General features: G+C 44.4%; 2 protein-coding genes and 1 non-coding gene across 3 annotated transcripts; all 3 read right to left on the bottom strand.

Annotated features, from left to right (window-relative positions):
* Positions 1-7,829: 7,829 nt before the first annotated feature.
* TRNAH-GUG lies at positions 7,830-7,901 on the bottom strand. The gene has a single exon. It is a non-coding gene; the product is annotated as a tRNA-His (tRNA).
* Positions 7,902-8,064: 163 nt separating this feature from the next.
* On the bottom strand, positions 8,065-12,731 carry LOC102702238 (protein ABC transporter 1, mitochondrial). The gene is made up of 8 exons (XM_040526611.1): positions 12,199-12,731; positions 11,844-12,072; positions 11,561-11,713; positions 10,956-11,114; positions 10,391-10,550; positions 9,431-9,540; positions 8,901-9,017; positions 8,065-8,789 (listed from the first exon to the last, which is right to left on the bottom strand). Exons 1-8 carry the CDS (start codon positions 12,729-12,731, stop codon positions 8,400-8,402), a joined length of 1,851 nt encoding a protein of 616 aa, XP_040382545.1. The 3' UTR covers positions 8,065-8,399.
* Positions 12,732-17,970: 5,239 nt separating this feature from the next.
* On the bottom strand, positions 17,971-20,361 carry LOC102701963. The gene has a single exon (XM_006645759.3). The coding sequence runs from the start codon at positions 20,088-20,090 to the stop codon at positions 18,432-18,434; it is 1,659 nt and encodes a 552-aa protein (XP_006645822.2). The 5' UTR covers positions 20,091-20,361; the 3' UTR covers positions 17,971-18,431.
* Between the last annotated feature and the right edge of the window lie 4,003 nt (positions 20,362-24,364).

The raw sequence follows: 24,364 nt of genomic DNA, 5'->3' as shown, positions 1-24,364 counted from the left end.
AATTACCACAATTTTGTGGTGCGCTGCAGCAAATTCGTGATCTTACGGTGTCCATCGGCTAATTACGCGTTTTTTCGATGCCTTGTAGCAAATTTTGCCTTATTTCTTTTCTGGTCTTTCCTTTCCTTACACATTGCCAAAGGCTACATACTTCCCTCCTTCCTATCAGAGATATAGGAAAAGCTTTTGAGGGGTTGTGCTTCAGACCCAAACGTACAACATTTAGGTATGTTTTGTCTAGCTAGTCTGTCACAAGGAGCACCTCCCCCACGCGGCCCGTATGATACAATATTCTGCTTCGGGGCATGGGTCTATCGGGTAGCGACTCCTCCCAGGCATGTGGGTGGGGATAACCCCATAGCCTCCTCACATCACCTTGAAGGGCGGTGGCGACATTGACCCTATGTGATGCTTGGTGTGACGTTTGCTAAGACGTTTGATGTCATTCAGGATGGATACAACATGAGACATCTATGGTATTTGAATACATATGGTTTAATCGGTGGCAAGGTATAGACCGTAGCAAAGGAGATACATTAATTTTGATATAGGTTTAGGGTGAGATTATACAATCCATGACTTGGAACTATCTCTTGGCTAGACTATCATATAGCTATATGTAGACGCAGTCGGTGATATTTTATGGTATTGATCTTGACAAGGGTGCTCCTAGAGTTTTGGCAGATTGTTGCTTGTGTTTTTCTCATTGCCCCTCAGAGTTTGTTGGTTGGATTGGTTTGTGTTCCCCTCCCGAAGGTCTTGTATTTATTTTCAGGAAACCCCTTTTTCCATGTAGAACTAAGGAGACAAGTATGGGTACCACTTAAATAGTCTTAGTAGGAACCAAGTAGGACTTTATATTTCTTTCCTTATAGGGTACTCCTTTCTTGTCTACTTAATGAGGACTCTATCCATATGTATGGGGCTTCTTTTGTATAGCATTGGATATGCGGTACTTCTTCCAAGATAAAGTACGGGTCTACGGAATATCCCATATTTGTAACATTGACACCATGTCATCATGATCTCTTGATCCCTTATTCGATACCGTGTTACCATGCACTCTGTTGACTGGGGTTGTAGGCACATATATCCTAAATGCCGGGGTAGTTGGGATAGTAGCTTAGCTTCCCCACCCCAACAGTCAAGTTCATGGGATGGTTCTTGACCTCAAGCCTCCACCTTAGACACCTTGGGCGAAGGGTCCGAGCTTCTTCGCATAGGCTATCGATGTCGGACGTGTCATGCATGAACCGTAGCAATTAGTTCAGGGATACATGCCGCTCGCCTGGTTCTCCTGAGCAAACCTCTTCTACACCCCTGAACTCAAATGACTTGGACAATGTCCTGCAGTATGCAAGCCCCCATTGCCTCCAAGTCGCTAGGATGGGGACCTATGTTCTGACTTCACTTACAATAGATGAATCGATTAGGTCCACTGACAAAACATCTCTCCAACTCCCTCTCACCCCTCTCGTTCACCACTACGCCTAGCTTGAAAACAGTCAGGCAGTGTTTGTCTCATCCTGGTGCCTAGTGTGAGTTGCCCCAATTCCTGCCACCTAGCACCTAGCTAGTTCTGTATGAGTTGTCGTTGTGAAGATTGAAGCATCTGCACCCTCAACCAAAACCTTCATCTATGCCTAGCTATAGCCATGAAGCTCGGAGAAGCCATGTCCCTAACCTCCTTGCTCTGTGTCCTTGATTTGTTATGAAGCTCAAAATAGCTACTAGCACCGCTAGGAGGAGTTAGACATCGACACTAGGGAGTTGTTGGCAATCATTGAGGAGCGTACCATGATGATAGTGAACAATGTTAATGTTGTCGTCATCGTTAGATCCAACATGGTACCAGTGACATTCTCTCCGTGGTGAGCTGGTGTCACGTCCAGAAATTCCTCACACGATTTCTGAACTTAATTGTGTATTGAAATCCCTATCCAGGACCAGCCAGGGTACACAAAAAGACAATGTTAATTACATAATCATCGTTCTTACAAACAACTGAAAATAACACTTATTCTAACGGAAATGCAGCGGAAAGAAAGGTAGACTAGCTCCAGCGGGTACGGCTCCAGTCCACAGGCAAAACTTCAACGGTAGACTAGCTCACTCCTGAGAGTCTTCTCCACCAGACTCAACTTCTAACTCTGAAGGGGGAAATTGGGCAAGGCTGAGTACAAACCACCGTACTCAACAAGTAGCACGGAAAAGAGGGTATTGATGCATAAGGATCATCAAGGACAGGCTTAAGGTTAGTTGCAATAAAGTAGCATTTAAGTAAATAACAGAGAATAAATCGAATAAAGGTTATTAAATACGTTAAAGGATAAGTAAATAACAGTTGTAAAAATACCACAACACTGTCCAACGCTACATCACGTTGCGACAGGCCCAACCACTACTCAACGTTATACCACGTTGCAGTAGTCCCAAGTGAAAAACAGTTTACGCAAGTCATTAAAGGTTCACTAATCACAGTGAAGCTAGGAGTTCGCCCGTAACCGTGTGCACGACTATTCGAATAGATTATACTCTGATCAGAGGTGTACTACTGTACCCACAAGACACGACTCCACTACACTTGAACGTGCACCGACATACCACCATGGCATACCGGAAAGAAGACCGTGATAGAACCTGTCACATAACCCTCCTTATTTAATCGTACCGCACTTCAGGTTTCACCCCCTCCTTTACACCAAGTCGGGCAGTCCCCTCTTATGCCTTGGTAGATCCGGAAGCAGCAGAGGCTTTCGTTACACCACAATTGTCCGTCCATACTCCATCACGCCCACCCTTGCCTTGGTACGTCAAATAGTTCGAAGCCATGCTTCAAATTCCACCTTACCCATTCGGCATGTAGTTAGCACTTAATTACTTCCAGGGTTTCCCGTGAATCGGTTCTTAATTGCCATGGGTGTGACTCTCAAAACCATGCACCCACAGCCCACCATTTTTAATATTTTAGTAGACATTAACCCGAACCGGGTGATGAATCATTATTACAGCTATTCAGAGCTAATCATGATTATTAAATGATCCCTTGAGCTACTTGATCTAAGCACGGCTAAGCATTAACCTAGGCCTAACTCTAGTCAAGTTACCCCTGGTCTAGCATGAATAAAGTTGGATGATCAACGGCATAATAATAAGGATTACCCGAGAAATAAATACAGTAAAATACTTTAATTAAAACAATACATGTTTAAATAAATAAAGCGGGGAATTTGCAATAATAGGTTCAATATGATCAAAGATGAGTGCCACTTGCCTTGCTCTGGCCCCTGGGGTACTTCGGCGACGATCTCGAAGTAAACCGGCTCTTCGGCGGGGTTCGAATTTAAGCGACAAAGCACAAAAATAAATAAAACTGGCACAAACTCTAGTGAACATTAAAAGAAAGTATTTTTAATGGATTCTTGACAATTTTTGACAATTTTATGAATTAAATGAAATTTGAATGGACCTAAACGAAGACTAGATGAATTACTTATGAATTTTAGAAGTTTTCTGGGTTTTTAAACTAAACAGAAAAGTCCTAAATCAATGATTGCGCAATTAATGGGGCTGCTGACGTCAACGAGGAGAGAGGAGGCGCGCCGACAAGTGGGGTCCACCTGTCAGTGAGGGAGAGAGGGGAGGAGGGGCTGACGGCGGGCCCAAGGGGAAGGGAGAGAGAGGATGGGGCGGCGGCGACTGACGGGCCGGGCCCACCGACCAGAGGGAGAGGAGACCCGACCAGTAGGGACCACCGGTCGGCGACCCAGGGCAGAGAGGGGAGGGGGAAGACGGCGACGGCCAAGCAGGGGTGGGCGGCAACATGAGGCGGCGAGCGGCGCGAAATCCGACGGTCGACGACGGTGACCGGCGGCGTGACAGAGACGACGGCCGCGCCAGGAGAAGGACGGCGCGGGCTTGGAGAGGGCGACGGTGATGGCGTGTTACGGGTGCGGCGACGCGCCGGCAGCGGCGGGACCGCACTTGCAACGGCGAGGCAATGCCAATGGTGTCGGGGCGGTGCGTCGGTGGCAACGAATGGTGCGCGCGTGCGACGGCGACACGCGGGCCAGCGGCGGCGGCCGAAGAGGAAAAAGGGGAGGAGGGAGGAAGGGAGATGCTCACCGGCGAGGGCGACGGCGCGAGGAAGTCGGCAAGATCGAGGTGGAGGAGGTGGCGCGGGTTGGCGGCGACGAACGGCGTCCGACAGCGAGATCGGATGCGGCGGCGAGGGGACGGGCGCGGTGGCGGTTTGGTCGAGCAGAGGAAAGGCGGCGGCGGCGGGGGCTTTATAGTGCGGGGAGGCCGGGTAGGGCGGGGCGACAGATGGAGACTGAGTCGGGCAAGGCGAGGACTCGGCGGCGGCCGTTGCGGCGGCGCGGCGAAGTCGGGGCGGAGGCGGACTCGGCTAGCGGCCGGACCGGTCGCTAACAGGCGGGCCCCGCCTGTCAATGGCGCGAGGGAGGAGGGAGGTGGCGGCAGACTTCGCGGGCGCGGGCGAAGCTGGGCCGGGGCGAGGCGAGTGAGCTGGGCCGGTGGCCCAGGAGGAGGAGGAGGGGGCGGCCGACGCGGGGAGATGGGCCGGCTTGGCTAGGCCAGCCCGGGAAGGAGGAGAGGAAAAAGAAAAAGGAAAAAAAAGGAAGGGGAGGCAAATTGGACTTCGGCCTAATTTGGGAAGGAAGGGAAAAAGAAAGGAAAAAGGAGAGAAAAAGAAAAGCCTCACTTTTACCGAGTTTAAATTAATTTGTTTGGCAAAATTTTATACTTCTGCAATTTGAGTTTAAATCCTGTTAATCGATTTACGAACCTCGATTTAATTAAATTAATTTCTTTAGAGGGATTTTTTCTGAGTTAATTAAGTTAATTATTATTTACGAATTAAGTTAAACTCCAGGTGTGACAACTGGTGGTAGATCTAGGAGAGATGGTGGCTAGATCTAGAAGCCACATACACGTTGACGCACAAAGGTGAAGGCAACCTCACTACTGTTGGCATTATTCTCCCCACAATGAGTAGGTTTTCGATCTGAGCTTGAGCACCTTGCCAATAAGGTCGATGGGAAGCGGCTTGAGGGATGATAACCTTATCTAGAAGAATCATGTTAGATTTTATGAGTTTTTTTGTTCCATAGGCTAGGATTGAAATTGTATTTCCACATTTCTTTTGGCCAAAAAAAACTTTGTGCATATAGATATCTTTAGGATATAAACAATGCAAGCTACTCGCTAGTAGTCCTAGATGCAACTTAGAATTAGCTTACACCAGTAAAGTAGAATCTTTCACAATGCACAATGGTTGTACCTGTAGCTTTAGCTCTTCATATCATCCCCTTGTATGTTCTATTTTAGTCTTTCAGATCACGTGCTAAGTTCAAATTTTATAGTATACACATTAGGAAACAAAACTAATACAAAATGAACCCCCAAAACAAGATCAGAAAATCCCCTTCCCCTATTGTCAACACTCATCTCTCATTCTACCCACTTGGTCACCATCGTTCTCTCCCATCACCCTACGCCATCGTTGCTCCATCTGGTCTCTGTTAAGCTCACTAGATCTGGCTAGCAATGGGGCGCACATTGGCAGGGAGACAAGAAGCACATGACTGGATGACAATTGATGAGAGAGCTCAGTGGTGCGCAGCGATGCTTTGTCACTGTCGGAGATATGGGCCCGGGAGGTATCCCCCATGTATGGCGCGTGGCCCCATGGGCCCATGTGGCCGAACCCCCGAAAAAGGGGTCGAGCCCCAGGAATCCGTGTGCCCCTCTAGGGATCGGGCCCGAAAGGCCACCTGAGGGCTGAGCGCTAGAGGGGTCGGGCCGCCCCCGACCCCCCGCCCTAGGACAGTGCGTGTGTGCCCCACCACGTGTGCGGGTGCAGCACGTCCCTGGCGCCCAACCACCACATATATGGTGATGGGAGGACACCTGGTGCACGCCACGTTGTATTCCATACGGTTGCAAGCGCACACCTCACTGTATTTAATGAGGCTGTAGGCATACACCTCATGCCCACGCCCCTCCCCGAGAAAAGCGGGGAGAAGTCAGGCCCTCGCTAACCGCACGGTGACGGCGTTGTCATTACAGGGATGTGTCTTTCCCGCGGTCACAGTCACATTAAATGCGTAGGGCGACCGCGTGAGAAGGAGAAGTGGCCCCCCGTTCGGACCGCTAGGTCCAAGGGGTTGCCCTTTCCTCCACCCACTGGTCAGTGGGCCCGGGCAATGACAGCATGGCGACATGGGTGAGCATGTTGACTAACCACGGCCTCTACGACAGTCCCAAGAAGAATAGGCCCCTTTGCACCGTAGGTGGGAGAAACCATGGCCCTGTGGTGTCCTCTTACAGTATAAAAGGAGACCCTGACCGACGGGAAGAGACAGCACAAGACAAGTAGAACATTCAACATATGCTTGTAACTTTGCTCTCATAGTTGACAAGCGACAGGAGTAAGGCATTACGTCTCATGGCGGCTGAACCTGTATAACTCCTTTCCATCCATCGAGCGGCCCGACCCCCTCTGTCTATCTCTTTTTCCCTCTCTCTCTCCTTGACAAGCTTTCAGACTCTAACCCGCACCCCTAAGCCAAATTCACAAAGAGGGTCTCACACTCCCTGCTCGACGAGCTCACGCTCCGACAGTCACTTATGGCGGTGGCGACCTTGACGCCAGCTTCACATCGGACGAAGTGCTTTAGTGCCTCGAAGTCAAAGTGCAGATGAACACCATCGCTTCTCAATCAGTAGCCAGCCAACCAATGTCACCGGATGTGGCTGGTGATGAGGCCCGTGGTGGCAGGGAGATGAGGAGCACAACGGCTGGGCAATGAGGAGCACCATGCCTAGGTAGTGGCAACCTTGATGTCAGCCTTGCCTTAGCGGTGATGCTCAGGTGCCTCGAAGGCCGTGTTCGGTATAGGTATGTAAGTTAGCTTATTCCTGACACGGAAAATTAGTAATACATTAGTACATGATTAATTAATTAATTATTAATTACTAAAAAAATATATAATAGATTAATATGATTTTTTAAAATAATTTTCCTATAGAAAATTTTTACAAAAAATTCACTGTTTAGCAGTTCGAAAAGTGTGCAGGAGAAAACGAGAGAGATAAGTTAACTTAGATGGGACTACAAACGCGACCTAAGTGGAAGTGCTCTCACCCCGTCTCTCAGGATGACTCCATTGCATAGGCTTATCAGATCCGGTGACCAGTCCAACGTAGCTAAGCGGGAAAGTGGCAGGGAAAGCTCTATGCCGGGAGGTGGAGAAGTCCTACTGAGGCCCCGTTCGGAAAACTCTCTCTCTCTCTCTCTATAGCCACTTGTGCATTGCTGAGATGCTCCGACACCTACAGGAATACGGCCTTTTCTCCCTCTCTTCCAGGGGGATGCCCTTTGAGTACCATTTGTGTGAACAATTGCACTCACGGTAGCAGATCAAAAAGGCTTTTCATAATGGTTCTCGAAGTGCCAAGCCTAGCAATATTTTTTCAAAAATTAAGGGAAAAAACGGTGAAATGTTGCCACAGGAATTTTTTCAGAGAATAAAAAAGGATAACAAATGGTGGTGTTGTTTTCAGAAAATGAAAACTTCTCGAACTCCCAAAACAAACCATAATCTAAAAACTCTTTTTATAATGGTTCTCAAAGTCCCAAGCCTAGCAATGTTTTCACAAAATAAGGGGAAAAAAGGGTGAAATGTTGCCACTGGAATTTTTTTTCAGAAAATGAAAAAAGAAAAACAAATGGTGGTATTTTTTTCAGAAAATGAAAGCTTCTCAAGGTCCCAAAAGAAACTGAATTTATTCTCAAAAAGAATGAATGTGGCTGCTGGGATTCGAGCCCAGGTCTCCACGGCCACAACGTGGAATTCTCACCACTAAACTACAGCCACAGCTTCTGCCCGAGATTGATAATTTAAATTACTTGTGCTGGACAACCTGTGCATATCCAAGATCTGCAACGCTCATCTTAACTTTTACAAATTTGAAGATACGGTTTAAACCATAATGCGTAGAGGTCTACTCTCGAAAGGTTTTCATCAGCAAATTAAACAGACAAACATCATTCTGATGCATTTATTTATTGGACCGAAAATTGGTCCGCAAATAGACCATCTGAAGTACAGACCCCAGTGATAGATATACAAGCATTATACAGTTTCTGTAGAACTCATAACCTAAACAAAAATATCCTCACTTCCCAGGCTATCAACAATACAATTTGTCAGATCATTCATTCAGTCTAACAAGTTTTCAGAGATTCCCCGAAATGGAGCAGCCGGTTGTGTGGCTCTCCAAAAAAATGAGCTGCAACCGACCAGTAACAACTAAAGGATTCCCCAAAATGGAAGGGGAGAATGGTTGTGCTTTCATGTTTCTATCCGGTGTTTCTATCCGGTGCTGGACAATACTTCTGAACGATCATCACTAAAATCGTACTGCTCATAAACCTCGAACAGCATCTCCCTGCAGGGTACAATAGCCCCTATCTTGATGCAAGCTAGGAATGCACCTGACAACTTCCTGTGGAGGCTGTAAACTTCATCAGGCGGTGGCGTCATCCTGTGCTTCAACATGGTAGCTCCAAGGTTGGAAATGCTATGGGTGATGTTGTTTGCACGGAAATCGTGACCACCTGGTCTTGAGAATGGGACGCCCACGATGAAAGCTGCCTGGACATGAGCATCCAGCATGACTTCCGGTTCCTCACCTGTTAGAAATCCCAGTCTGCGGGACATTTCTAAGACACCAGCTCTATCACTATTTGCACAGGCAACTACCTGCTCGAATACCACAAATCAGAATCGACAACCATCTTCAAAATATTGAATAGAAATTATTAATGGATTTCTATAAGAAGTGGTTAATAATAAATTATTGTGATTCCTTACCATACGAAGATAGTCATCTACAAAACGTTTTGGAAAATCACGGGCTGCCCCGAAATCAATCAGATTGAATTTCCTTGTAGGTTCATCGTAAAGGAAATTGCTCCAATTTGGATCAGTCTGCACAAAGAGAAGTTACTGCTGAGTACTAACAGAATTACTGTTATTTATGATGCATTACTAAAATTACAGAGTTACTATGAAAGTATTAAGTTGAATGATGAATTGAAAGAAATGTTTCATCACAAGTTCACAATGAATAGCAAATCAGAAACATACATACTGCAGGAAACATGAAATGTCAACCATACAAAATAGTAACCATTGAGCTTATGAGCTAAAATTGACAGTTAATTGGCTCAATAAATATCTGTTTTTATTTTCCAAAAGCAAAGTAGTGGTTTACATAGTATTAGTCATGTAGACCCAGAAGTAGTCATGTATACCAAAATGATTAGATTATGAAATTTTAACATGGATGCATATTCAACTGTAATTTAGGAATTTTGCAGATGGTATACAAGAAAACATGCCTGCATAAATCGGAAGACAAACAACTCCTTTATTGTAAGCTCAAGCAATTTACAGCCAACATAGTTACGGGTTTCCTGGTCTAACATAGCCACCTTGTCGATGGGAAATCCTGTATAGAACCATGTAGATGAGGTTATCAAGAGAAATGAGCCATTATTCTTACGTCGCTAAAAAATCAGTTCATTCCTTGCAAAAGATAATAGTAGCTAAACATACTGTTTGATATGATTGTGGGATCATGAAATTGATTACTAAAGGGAATTATCGGATTTAATTCATGATTATTGTGCCCTTAGTTGCTTACATATCCAATGAACAAAACAAGTGTTCTTCATACTATACTATACTGTTTAACTTTCACTCCATTAGACCCAAGTGCAAAGTATATGGAATGTGAAATGTCCTACCATTGTCCTAATTTGGACAATCCATGTTTCCTCACTTCATGTAACAATGTTGAATTATTTTGCAGTGTATCAATAGTTATTTTTATGGTAATACACCAGTTAAGTTTTTCCTCAAGGAATACTAAGGTCAATGAAGACCCTGTATGAACAAAGCAGTTTACCCTATGAGCTTATTGACGGATGACTGAATATTAAAATACAATAGTATTCATGGTTTTTCATACTTACAACCCTAGAGAAGTATTACGCCATATGGTTCACAAGATTCAAAGTAATAAACAGCGGCATCCCATTATTCAAAGTGAGATCAGTCGAAGGTGATCCATGTCTAAATGTTAATATATATATATATATAAAATCAACATGGCATAAAACCACACTTTCTTTCTTTTATTGGTTTGTTTTTTCGCAAAAGCAGTTGAAATGTCACAGTTTATCAAGAACGTCAAAATGAAATGCCTCAAAAAACTGTCACTGTGCACAATCAATAACTTACGACACTAAAAAAAAATTACAAACAAAATCCATCAGCCACTCCATGATCAACAGTACCTGGAACAAACTCTGATGTTAACACCTTTTTGCTGGATAACTCATCGATGACCTTAGGGACATAAAAGCCTTCACTATCAGATAGTAACTCTTTGTACCGCTTTTGGTTAGTTGCTTCTAACACATAATCACATTCCCTTGCCAGCTCCAGCTTTGCCACCTGTATAATGATAAAATTGGATTATCTACATTGTGTTTATCACAAAAGCACTATGATGGTGCAAGTGCATTCAGGTCTTAAGAACCATATGACATGTGGTGCAATATACCAATGAGTAAATAATACAAGTACTAAGATCCTGTAATACATGGACACAGATTGTGGTAATATGCTACTTAAATCAAGATTAAATAACAATGGATTCAAATTATTTTCACATAAAGTACACATGAATAGAGTAACATACTGTTATCTCAACTACTTGCAAAAAAACAGATAAACTCCATTTCCACAGACAATGTTTATAGGAAGCTATACTTGCACCTCATATTTGTATGATATGTCAAATGTCAAGTGAAAAGAGGAGAAAGCTGTTTTCCAAGCTGCAGCCCAACCAAAATTTACCTTCATGGCTCTATCAAGGAAGAGACCTTTAGGGATGAGATTTGTGTAAGTCAGGAGTAGTCTGACATTCTCAATATCACTTTCTATACTATCTGCGACCCCAGGGTATTGTATTTTCATGACAACATCTGAACCATCCTTTAAGACCGCCCGATGGACCTGATTAAAAGGAGTAAGAAATAGATAAGCAACGGGTTTCTCATTGGCTTTGGTGCAGCTATATTAGAGCATGGGGTCACCAACAATATGTTCAGGATGTAAGCAAGCTCCTTCGGTTGTGCTCATTTAGAGGATAGAGGGGAAAAACTCCCTTCATTTCCCATGAGTATGTTTCCCTAACTGCTTGACAGTATTCTTAACCATAAAAAATTAAAGAGCAACTAGGCAATAGTCAAGATTTAAAGCATTTAAGATGTGCTATATTAGAGTTGTCAAGATTACAAGTTATGCATTTTTTTTCTAATTTCTCAATAATAATTACTAATCATATTTAAAATTTTCTGCACCATCCAAGTACCTAACACAATGAAATCTTGGATCTGCCACTCTTCCTTCCATAGTTACGTATTACGATGATAATAGAAAGATGACTCTGCTTGACGAACCTGTCCAATACTTGCAGCAGCTAGCGGCTCATAGTCAAAACTCCTCAACTTGGAGGACCAGTCCTGACCTAGCTCAGCATCGAGAACTGAATTGAGCTGTTTCCTCGGCATAACATCAGCACCTTGGCGAACAATATCAAGAGCTGCCAAGACCTACATTATCACATACAACATCAATGTGACTGGTTGATCACCAGAATGTGAGCGGTTAATCACTAGATAGAGAACAAATAGAAAACTATAACCTAAATCAAATCTTGTGTAACCAGTTTTGAGATACTACCGGCGGGGGCACAAGGGATTCGTCCTGGATGCTCAGCATCTGTCCCACCTTGAGCGCTGCCCCCCGCATCCGGCACAGCGCAAGGGCGATACGCTCAGCATTCTGGTCAGACAAGAAGGGCGAGAGAGCAGAACGCTTGCCATCTGTGTCCGCCGGTCTGCCATACACCACCCGCCGAGCTGATTCCTGAAGCGTTCCCCATGCGAGCCCGGCGCCCAGACCTGCAAACCTTAAATTTTGCCGGCACAAAATTTGCAAAACGACACGATTTACACACTGTTCGGTTCGTAATTTCACAAATGAACAATTACGCATTTCTCCGGGTTCAAATCGACGCATGGTGTGGCATACTGACCCGAGCGCTCTGGAGAATGGGGTGGAGGGAACCCTCCGCTCCCGAGGCCGCCGCCTCTTCTCCACCGACACCGGCGAGGGCGAGGGCGAGGGGCGAGGGGCTTCGCCATCGGGTGGTCCGGCCACCACCACAGCTTCGCGTTCAGCTGCAGCTACCCCGCTTGTATTGGCGTCGGTGATCCCTGCCGTCTGGGCAGGGTGCGGGGATTCACGCGCAGGTGGCCGCGGCTCCAACGGGGGATCCTGCGGCGGCGGCGGCGGCGAGACGGGACCTGCATCGTCGTGAGAGAAGTACACAACGGAGGAAGACGAAGAACGAGCCTCGGCCGCCTCGCCGCCGCCAGCGGCGGCGGCAGAGTGGGGTCCAAGGCGCGGGGGCCTCGGGCTGCGCGGGGTGCCCCTGGTGAGCCCCGCGAGGTCGGTGGCGGCGAGGAGGGCGGACCTGAGGACGTCGCGGCCCGAGGCGTGCCTGGCGGCCTCGCGGGCGACGAGGGCCGCGCCGTCGAGCAGCCGCCGGAGATCCCTCGACGCCATCGCGAGAGGAGGCGGAGGCGGAGGCGGAGGCGGCGTGGAGGGCTTGCGAACCAAGAAGCGGAAAAACGAGCGAGCTCGCTCGTTTTTGGGCCTGTATTTCTCGTGGGCCCGTGGCCGCCGGTGGGTCGCTTTTCTTTTCTCGGCCGGCCCGTTTCCTACGTGGCCGGGAAGACTGCCACGTAAGTGTCTTGTAGGGCTGCCACGTCGGTACAGTGCCAAAAGATGATATTACTGCATCCGTTCCATCCCCTCTCCTACCAACCCGCTACTGAGGCCCGTTGTCGCCGAGGCTCCACGCCGATGGCCACAAATAGGGTTTGTGTTATCGTGGGACTTTAAAACCAGTCTGTGCAATACTCCCTTCTGTTTTTTTTAACACTGGACCAACGTCTAATATTTAAATATGAAGGGAGTATTATGATAGTTTTAAATGGATATTGATCTTGATAATTACGATAACCACTATCAAGAAACATCGATTTTTGATGATCCTAGCCGGACACCACCCTAATGCCTAGCAATAGAAGATACAACGTTGTGTTGGCAAGAGCTCGTAACCTGGTGTAGCTTGAGTTGTATAGCGACTCTTGGAAGGAGACGTGGACCTTGCCCTGTTTGTTGGGGTTAGCTAACCTTAACGAAATTTCTAATTTTTTTAACTAAAACATTACTTTAATTTAGTTTATTCTTCATCGTGCTATGTAGTGGAGCAATTTTTGCTAATATTTTCGGTTGGCTTCACCTATGGAAGTAGGTTGTGTTCGGCGTAATATGGCGCGAAAACTATAGAGATAGATTAATAAATAAATAAATAAATATTAATTATTAAAAAATAGATTAATATGATTTTTAAAGTAACTTTCCTATAAATTTTTTTATAGAAAACACACTGTTTAACTACTCGAGAAGCATGCGCGTGAAAAAAAAGATAATCTAACTGTTCCATCCCTCCCGATGCAACCTAGTTGCCCTCTTCTTGCCGTCGCCCTACTAGCTTGCATGCCATACATGACTGTTCTAGATCCACTCCAACAGTGCACATGGCTCATCTAAGGGGTTGTTTAGTTGGCAAAAATTTTTGCTAAAGGGGTCACATCGAACGTTTAACCGGATGTCGGAAGAGGTTTTCAGACACCAATGGAAAAATAAGTTTCAGATTTCGGCTGAAAACTACGAGACGAATCTTTTGAGTCTAATTAATCTGTCATTAGCACATGTTGGTTACTGTAGCACTTATGACTAATTATGTCCTAATTAGGCTGAAAAGAATCGTCAAACGATTTTCTCCGTAACTGTGTAATTAGTTTTAATGTTTATGTATATTTGATGCTTCATTTAGGTGTCTAAATATTCGATGTGATATTTTTGGGAAATTTTTTTGGAACTAAACAAGCCCTAAATGTTCGGTACATGAAAAACAAAATGCTATAGTCCATATATATCGTACTGTCTGTCTTAATTTATTCCTCTTGTTCAGGACTTGCAGGGTGTATATTAATTAAACGCATTGCATTTGAATTTTGGTACAAGCATGATGAATGTTTGTCCTCTACTATAAGCTAATACTGATACATCGTACGTGTGTCATCCATCGTACGTGGTTCGTACGCATAGTCGCACATATAAACGACCGAATGATTAACCATTAGCTGATCGACGAGTACCCCAGCTAGTGCATATATATGTGTACGTGAAAAGCTAGCTAGCTAAGACCGGCCGTCCGTCGTCGTCATGCATGACATATTCTTGATGCTGCACGTTTCGCTTCATCCGATCGACGTAGCTAGCTAGCTGAAATGCAAGAGAAATCGACCAACATGTGATTACTATGATAAAAACTGCTTTTTGTGCTGCTGCTACTACTTAATTACTACTCCAACATATAGCTCTCCCCGACCAGGTTGCAACAGCAAAAATACCAGCGATATGATATGATATTACTTAATTAATATCGTCCCTTTTTTAATCTAATCGATAATAGATTATTCACAGGCCGGTTAGCTGTGCAAGACGAAGCGGCATCCACATGATCATCCGCAATGAGCTAGTAATAAGAAATTAAGAATATATATGCACTGATGTACACTGGATCAATGTACTTCGTACGGCACTGATATATTAGCTGATGTTTTTTTTTTAGATACCCATATGAGTGGTATTCAATTGGACATGAGGCTGTGAGAGACGGATTGCCGTCCTTTCTCTTTTTTGTTTTTCTTATCTCTAGCTAATGGGTTATTGACAATTATCAGCAAAAGAAGCGACATCTCACTCATCGATCACATCTGCACTGGATTTAGAAGATCATATCTGAATGGATCTGCTGGGGATGTGTAGATATATAGGGCTAAACCCCATGTCACATCGAATGTTTGGACATTTGTTATAAATATTAAACGTAGACTAATTATAAATTAATTACAAAAATAAGAGCTAATTCACGTGACAATTTTTTTAAGCCTAATTAATCCATAATTAGTGTATGTTTACTGTAGCATCATATATGCTAATCATAGATTGACTATGCTTAAGAGCAAGTTCAATAGTATAGCCAGCTACTGGCTACAAATGGTCTATAGCCAACTTAATAGTCAATGCATACAATAGTCATAGACTACACAATTAATATCCGACCCCATCCGTCATACACACATTATGTCTTTGAGCCTGTGCTGCAACTGACTATAAATTAATAGCTCACTTCTCTTCTCTTTCATCTTTTATCTCTTTAAAATATACTTATAGCTGGTTTATAGCCTACTTTGTACTTGCTCTAATAGATTCGTCTCGCGAATTAGTTCAAGATTATGGATGAGTTTTAGTAATACTCTACGTTTACTGTTTATAATAAGTGTTCAAACATCCGATGGGACAAGAGACTAAAGTTTAGTATCTTGTCCCAAACACCCCATTAATCAAGTATAAAAATAAACGTACGTTAGAACGGACACGTTGCAAGCTTCTTGAACTACCACGGATGGATCGTAGTGTATCTTTTTTTCCTATACCTCAGATAAATGATTATCCCTTTATTTTATTGAATATATATTTATAATAACAGGTACCTTTGGTAATAGGATTTTTAGGGAGTAAATAAATTGGAAGTGAAAATGTATATATGACTACGGCATGATGCTAATTAAGCGATGATGACTTAATTTACTCATCCAGATAAATATTAAAGCTTTGATATGCTGCATGATCCAAGATTACCCAGTTATTTTGTCGCATATATATACTTATGTTACCGCTTACCATTAATCTAGCAAGCCGCTTAGAGCATCCTCAACAACTCATCTAAACTTGGTCAACATATGTTCATTTGGATGATCATCTAAAACAGTTTTATCCTTCATATCTCTTTGTACTCCAATATATTATCTATATATGATATGTTCCATATATCTTTAGAGAATACAGAGAGAACATCTAACTATACAGTTTCTCTCTTCTGATATAGATGACATCTAAAAATAAAGGATGTGAATGATGTTCTGTTGAAGCTCTACTTTTACCCTTCGTCGGATGGGATAGAACAACTTTTGGGATGGTCTTAATCGCTTCTTATTGAGTTACCAATCGTAAGTAAGCTTTATCTGTTACTAGTACTAGAGTCACGTTCACCCCCAGCCGTAAGTTAACTTAATCCCTCATTTTCCGCGCGCACGTTTCCCGAACTACTAAATAGTGTATTTTTTAAAAAAAAATTAATAGGAAATTTGTTTTAAAAAATCATATTAATCTATTTTATATATTTTAATAATTAATAATTAATTAATCATGTACTAATTATTACTATGTTACCACACCGAGTAAGTTAACTTATCACCCTCTTACCAAATGCAACCTAGATAGTACGACCTCCGTTTCATAATGTAAGATTTTCTAGCGTATCCTAAATTTATATAGAAATCAATAAATCTAGACATGTATATAAACAATATATATTGGTTAATAGATGAATCTAAGCATAGCTAAAACTTCTTACATTATGAAAGGGAGGGAGTAGTAAAACTTTATTTGGATGGTCTATTAGTAAAGTTTAATTTAGCTTTTTCTATTTTATTTTTTGTTTTTAAGTACTAATGTTGTAAACTTCACTTATGGCCAGGATTTACGTGTTTAAGATTAAAGTACATCATATATATATTTTTTTAATTTGTACATATATTGATTGGGGGTCTATTCTACAAACTAAAGTTTAAATTTGTAAATAAGGATAATAAGAAATATCCAAACGATCAAATTTCACTTTTGGACCTTAAGTTGTTCAAACATTTGTCAAATTCTTGAAATGCCAATTTATAATTTGATATATGGTAAAATATTTTACCATATAAGTCTATGAATTTCGGTTTTAAATTGAACTATATTGAACCCTGAAAATCTTAATTTTGAGTACTGGAAACTTACATTGAAGTTGGCATATAAAAAATAAAACTCAACTCTTTTCAGGTTAATTTACACTAAGTAGGTTCTAACATAAATATAAATCAAAAGTTTAGTCCGTGCATACGTTTAAACGTACATAATTACATGTTTATATGTGAATACACGCGCATTAAGAAATGGCATGAAGTGGTACGAATAGTAGGTTAAAAACGAACGCGAGACCATTCAACACACTCGAAATCAAATCTAAATTTAAGGTTAAAAATTTAAATTTTAGAGGTTTTAACGGGTCTAAAATTTTTAATCTCATGTCATATCAGATATTTGAACACTTATTATAAATATTAAAAGTAGACTAATTATAAAACTAATTACATAAATAAGAGCTAATTCACCTGACAATTTTTTAAGCCTAATTAATCCATAATTAGCGCATGTTTATTTTAGCATCACATAAGCTAATTCTAAATTAATTAAGTCCAATAGATTTATCTCGCGAATTAGTCCAAAATTATGAATGAGTTTTATTAATAATCTATGTTTAATAGTTATAATAAGTGTTAAATATCAGATGGGACGGTAGTAAAGCACCCGTTAGCTTTTAGAAAAAAAAAAGACAAGCTCAAGCAGTAAAGCAATAAACATACTCCCTCCGTCCGAAATAAACCAATTTTTCACTTTTTACCTATAATTTTTATCTCTTCGTTTTATTTAAATTTTTTTTTGATTGATATTTTTGTTTTTGTTAGATGATAAATCATTAATAGTACTTTACGTAGGACTAATTTTTTTTCTAATTTCTTGAAAAATTTTTAAATAAGACGGATGGTCAAACGTTGGACACGAAAATCAGAGAATTGGTTTTTTCTGGGACAGAGGGAGTATATAAATAAATGATTACCTATTTTACCTATCCTATGCATATGAAACTGAAACAGTAGCATGCTAATTAAAAACACCATTGGCAGCACAATATTGCAGTACTATTAATTCACATTATAACCGAATCTCACAATCTCACTCCCTAGCTAGGCATCTCTACCAACACCTACCTCGTTGATGAAAGAACTACAGGCCCAACTGGCCAACCAATTGTAGCAAGTCTGATCTGACACATGACCAAACCATAAAGCAGACACACACAGGGTCACTGACGCTGTGGGCGCGCGCGCACACACTACCACGGCATGATGCTACAGCTAGTTTATACTAAAACTTTTTTAAGTTATTACTTAAAAAGGAGAGCGGATTACTAGGAATGGCAAGTTGCAGGGGCAACGTGCATGGCTGCTGCTGCTGCTTTTGCCTTTAGTTTGGGTGGCCGGCGGCGGTGGAGGGGCTGGAGCCGAGTGGTTGCTGGAGCGCGGCGGCGAGCGGAGGGGCGGGGGAGGAGGTGAGGTGGTCGACGGAGGAGGAGTTGGCCTCGGCGATGTCGAAGTCGAGGTCCTTCTGGCGAAGGAGGAGGAGCATGCGGCGGCCGTCGATGCGGAGGCGGTCGTTGCGGAGGCGCGCGCGCTCCATGTCCCGCTCCTTGTTGGCGCGGAACCGCTCCCACTTGAGCCGCTGGCGCTCCAGGTGGTAGGCGCGCACCTCGTGCGCCACCTGCTGCTCCTCCACCTCCACCGCGCGCCGCCGGACCCACTGCCGCACCTGCTGCGGGTCGCCGCCGCCGGCCACGGCAGCGGCCAGCTCGCTCTGGAGCTGCTGCACCGCGGAGGGGCCCTCGTCGTCGCCACCGCCGGCTGCTGCTGAGGACCCCCTCGCACGCTTCCCGCCGCCGCCCTCGTCGTCGTCGTCCCCCGCGGCCGCGGATGAGACGTCGTCGCCGCGGTGACGCTTGTGGTGGCCGTTGTGGTGGTGATGATGGTGGACGCGGTGGCCACCGTAGATGCGGCGGGATTTCATCCCTGGGCCAACCTCCTCCTCGTCGTCGTCGTCATCATCATCGTCATCGTCGTCGACCTCGTTGCTGCTGGGGACGTCGTCGCTGTCGTCGTCGTCATCCTCCGCTCCAGCAGAGGAGTCCTTCATGCCAGGGGAAGGAGCCATCGACGCCGCTGCCGCCTGGCGCGCGGCGGATGAGGCAGCGGCCATGGACGCGGGCGGCGGGTGGTGGAAGCAGGCGGTGGCCTCGCCGGGGGCGCCGCCGTGCGGCGCATGCGCGGCGTTGGCCGCGGCGGCGCCGGAGTTGTGGTAGGCACACATCTCGCGGAAGAAGAGGTGCTTGGAGCTGAGCAGCTTGCGCGCCTCGTCCTTGGCCTTGGGGGTGAGTTCGTCCATGGCGTCGAGCAGCGCGTGGTTCTCGACCACCTTGCACGCCTTGCCGCGGCCGAGCAGGTCGACGACGCGCTTGTATCGCTTGTTGAGGTCGTTGAACTTGTCCTCGCACTGCTGCGGCGACACCATGAAACCCCTCTCCATCATCGCCCGCGAAACCGACTTCCACTTGCCCTTCTTCTGCTGCGCCGCCGCCTGCCCGTGCCCGCCGCCGTGGCCCCCCGAGCCGCCCGCCTTCCCGTGCCCCGCCACCGCGGCCTTCCCTCCCGCCGCGCTCGCCGCCACCCCATCGCCGTCGTCACCGACGCTGTACACCACGTTGATCAGCAGCCGCACCATCCCGTCCGTCCACTTCATCCGCGTCCACGGGCACCCAGCCGACCCCGGCTGCTGCACCACGCCGCCGCCGCTCTTCCCGGCGCCGTTGCCCATCTCATCCTCATGCCCCGGCGCCTTGACCACCCTCGTCGAGTACGGCGAGTACGCCGGCGGCTGCTGCTGCTGCTGCCTCACCGCCGCCACCTGCTGGAACCCCCCGCCCCCGCCGTGGTGGTCCGGCTGCTGATACGCGGCGGCGTGCATCGGCGGGTGGGCGAGGTGCATGTCCAGCCCCAGCATTGCCGCCGTCCCCACCACCCCCCTCGGCCCCATCCCACCCCCTCCGCCTCCTCCACCATCGCCTCTCTCCATCTCGTCGAACACAAACTCGTCTCTCTCGCACGCACGTACTAGTAGGCAGCACACTGGTGCTCCTCCGGTGAGAAGAAAACAGCAGCGAGCGAGGGAGGCGGGGGGGAATAAAAAGCCGGAGACCGGAGGAGAAGAGAGTTGTGGGTGCGTGACGAGACGAGGAGGAGGGGGAGGAAGAGGCGCGGAGGAGGCGGCGGCCGCCGGTTTCGTGGCGGATCCGTGCGGCCGCGCGCGGCAGCGGCACAAGTTGTAGTCGGTTTTGCGCCGCACCACCAGCGGGGCGCGGGAGCACACAGACCCGCCCCCCCGCGGGCGGAAAAACCACCCAGGGATCCCGTGCGCCGCCCGCGCGAGGCCCTCGCGGCCACGGCTCCCGACGCGCGCAGAAGATCCCGGCCCCCCACGGAGGGCGGTTTGGGAAACAGCTGCGAGCGATGGGCGGACTCAGGCCCCTGGTTTCACCCGGTTTTGGTTTTGGCACAATTTGAATCTCCCCCCTGCCCTTCTCGTGAAATTATTTTGTTTCTTTTTAAGATTCTTGAAACTGAACCCGTCCTTACCGTTTGCAGGTAAACAAGCTTTTTGCTTTTTCAGTTGATGTAATTGCCGAAAGGAAATGGCTATACGTCCAGCCCAGCCCATGCGACAACCCGCATCCAACCAGTGCATAGTTGATGCTTGTCTGGTACTCCCATATGGAGAGGAGCCGAGCATAACGATTTTTCGCTTATAAGTTAAAATTTAAAATTTTAATGTTATGTTTGGAGTTAATTTTAGAGTTTTTTATCATGGTTTGCTTTTTAATCTTTACTTTTATAACGCTAAAAATATATGTATAAAAGTTTTATTCATAAACTATATTACATTCACGAATATATCGTTTTTTTTTTCTATATAAAGGAAAAGATAACTAAAGATGAGAATATATCACGGCTTGCTCTCATGGTAGGATTGACGATGGCTCCATGGAGAATATATCACGACGTGGATGCTCTCAGCACTTTAGAAAGCTAGGTACACGAGAAAAATTACTAACATGGTAACATGTTTAATGCTAACATAAAACACCACGTGAAAACTCTCAGCAAGAACGTGATCGACATACAACTATTCATTCTAATATGTACATGCAAATCCAAACTTTTCCAGGCACATTTCAGGAATATCGTGGGAGTGTACATGAGTTCAAATGGCTGAAAGCGCAAATGCATGGGACCGGGATGGGGCCTTCCAAAGACAGCGCCACGCTGCCGCCGCCAAGACTCACGCGAGCTCCTATGCATGGACAGCTGGGATTAACACTTGAAGCTATGATCCATGTCCCTGATAGGCTGATAGGCTATACTACCACGGTACCACCTCGTGAACAAATTAAAAAGCATGCATGCGTTATTCTGGGCTTTTTTACGTGAACAAATTGTTTGCTAGCACCAGCTTTTAGCATTTACTCCGTACATTAGTCTCTCATTCCACAAACGATTAACTTAGCATATATCTATCTAGCTCTGTTACAATGTCCACTAATGGAAACAGTAAGTACAGCACCACAAGTCCACAACTACAATATGTTGAATTTCCTTGTCTAATTATATCGTCACCCTATTTGTTAGAGATGATCTCAACAGAGCTAGTTCAGCTGCTCCATCATTTCGTATTATAAGATTTTTATATTCTTACAAAGATTCATTCAACGATCTATATATGTGGTTTATATTGTCTAGATAAATTAGTATCTACTTAAGTATAGCCAACACTGTAAAGAGTTATGTTATGAAACGCAGGGTGTACATGTTCAAGGTATAAATTAGTATCTACTTAAGTTCTAGTTCAAGGTATATTCTCCTCAGACATGTTTGTACAGAAATTAAAATCGTAGAAAGATTTATCACTACTCGTAAGAACTTGTCGATATTGTTCTAGTTCTCCTAGCAGCATTTTGCAATTACCCCAAAAAATAGTACTCCCTTCATATGCAAATATACGACGTTGATTAGTTCAATTTTGAACTAACCAACGTCAAACAAATAAAATGGGAGGCAGTATCTATGCAAATTCCAACATTTTCTTTGTATAATTTGTTATAATTTTTACACATATGAATGGAGCCATATATATCATCAGATATAAATTGCTGAGAACGTCTCAAAATATGATTCATGCCACACGGTAGGATGTGCCTAATGAAAGAAAAGAAAAGTGTATATGTATTATGCATAACTTAATGTATGAGGTACTTCTTCTGTTTTATATTTGAGGTCGTTAAGTTTCAAATATATATATTTGGTTATTCGTATTATTTATAATTTTTATGCAAATAAATAAAATTATAAGTCATGTTCAAAGTGTATTTACTAATAAATTAAATTATGAATAAAAATAATTAATAATTATGTAGTTTTTTTAACAAGACAAATGGTTAAATGTAGGCAAAAATAGAGTAGTATATATAGTTTTGTTCCTTCGAGCCAAACTTAGCATTCATGCATTACAACTCGACATACACGGGTAACACATGTTCACAAATTCCAAAAGGCATTATATCTTGCTTCTTCTTCTTCTTCTTTTTACAAACCCAGTAAAGAAAAATAACAAGCCAGCCCAAATTGTACATATCGATCCACGATCCATGCACCTCCAGCTTGTTGCATTTCCTTCTTTTTAACTACTCCCGGGCTATAGTTTCTCTTTTGTTAGAAATGCCTCAAATAAAGCTCTCTACATGTTGTTAAAGTAAATTCCCTTAAATGTGTGTATAAGTTTATATTACAGCAAACTCTAAAAAAGAATGCATGCTACTTGTAAGGGCTTGCTACAACAGAAACACCCTTCTACCAACGCATAGCTTGCCACGAAATCAATAATCGTTGCAAAATCTTCAATACTGTGTATCCATGAGGGCCACCGGCCAGGCAGCCACGTCCGAGTCAACAAAAAAAAAATCTAGCCCACGATCATCCTTGTTTAACCACTCTATCCTAAAGCTTCCACAATGAAAATCTCCCCTTGTAATTCCTCGACAGAATAGCGGTCGCCACCGCACAGCGCCTGCTCTTCGCATAGGCTTCGTCGATCCCTACCGCAATTGCATCGTTGTCATTTCGTCTTCACCCTAATCCTACCACCTATGCGCATTGATGCCTGGGATGATGGACCCTGGAGACGCTGCACCGATCTGAACCCCACCGCTGCCACCATATGCACCTCGTCTTCGCCCTGGCCGCACCGGCTCTAACCAAATCAGCCACCGTAGTCACGCTTTTGTTGTGCAGAAGGAGCCAACCCTGATGGTTCGGCCACTATCCTCGTCCTCTCAGGTGATCTAGTAAGTGGTAACTGGTTCCTGCTTTTAGCACGCTGCCCCTTTTGTAAATAGGTTCTAGATTTAGTTTTACAAGAAACGCATCTATAACTCACATTTGCATGTTTCAAGAATGACTTGACAAATTTACAGCTACAGGGTACTCATAATTTCAAGCTGACATTATTGTTAGAGATGTTCTTGGGGAAATCCTAATTTTACCTTTTTTCAATAATCTTTCTTCTCGACAATGGAACTCCAAATATGATTCAGAGATAAATGACTCTGCACATGTGCGCAGTGGAGTTGTATTTTCATAGCAACTGGCAAGAAATGGTAACCCTTTTTATGTCTGATTGAGTACTAGTAGTGTGATATTTGACTAATAATAATACATAATATTAAAAAAGATGAAGCAATGATTATCGAAGGTAGCAACATATAATAGTGCTGCTCTAGCCTAACTTATGTGTTGCAACCTTGCAATACTTTTTTCTACATGGTACCAACGCGTATGCATCTATTGCCATAGACCCTTACAACGTCAGCAAAGGCAATAAATACTAACTGTGTTGGTAGACTCTAGCAACACTTATTTGGGCGTCTAACAGCACATACATGTATTGCCGAAGGGGGATTCTCCTCGTAGAGATGGACGTTATCTTGGAAACATTGCACCTACCCCAAAACATATCTATAGATGCAAAAAAATCAAATTTATTCATAAATATTTATACATGTATACATGCCTTCAGAGACCTATGGCGTACATTTATAGAGGATAGAGCCCTGGAATTAAAGGACACCGCCAGTGATGCAAACAAATCGTCGATCGCTAATAAACACACTTCGTCGCTGGGGTTAGATCATATTGATGGCTTCGTTACTGAACACAACAGAGCTCACACTGCTACGATGACAAGTGACTGAATCTTTCGAAATGCTACCGATGCCCACCAGTAGGATTTGTTTCGTC

The sequence above is a fragment of the Oryza brachyantha genome, chromosome 1 (assembly GCF_000231095.2).
Source record: "Oryza brachyantha chromosome 1, ObraRS2, whole genome shotgun sequence".
Taxonomy (NCBI): Eukaryota; Viridiplantae; Streptophyta; class Magnoliopsida; order Poales; family Poaceae; genus Oryza; species Oryza brachyantha.
This window is presented reverse-complemented; position numbering and strand designations above follow the sequence as displayed.

Bases quoted from the DNA above. Each gene is read 5' to 3' on its own strand.
- LOC102702238 (XM_040526611.1), bottom strand. From the start codon at position 12,731: ATGGCGTCGAGGGATCTCCGGCGGCTGCTCGACGGCGCGGCCCTCGTC. The intron at 11,115-11,560 runs GTTCGTCAAGCA...CCTTTTAATCAG, and splicing joins CTGCTGCAAGTATTGGACAG to GTCCATCGGGCGGTCTTAAA. The intron at 9,541-10,390 runs GTACTGTTGATC...GGTTCTATACAG, and splicing joins AACATCAGAGTTTGTTCCAG to GATTTCCCATCGACAAGGTG.
- LOC102701963 (XM_006645759.3), bottom strand. From the start codon at position 20,090: ATGGAGAGAGGCGATGGTGGAGGAGGCGGAGGGGGTGGGATGGGGCCG.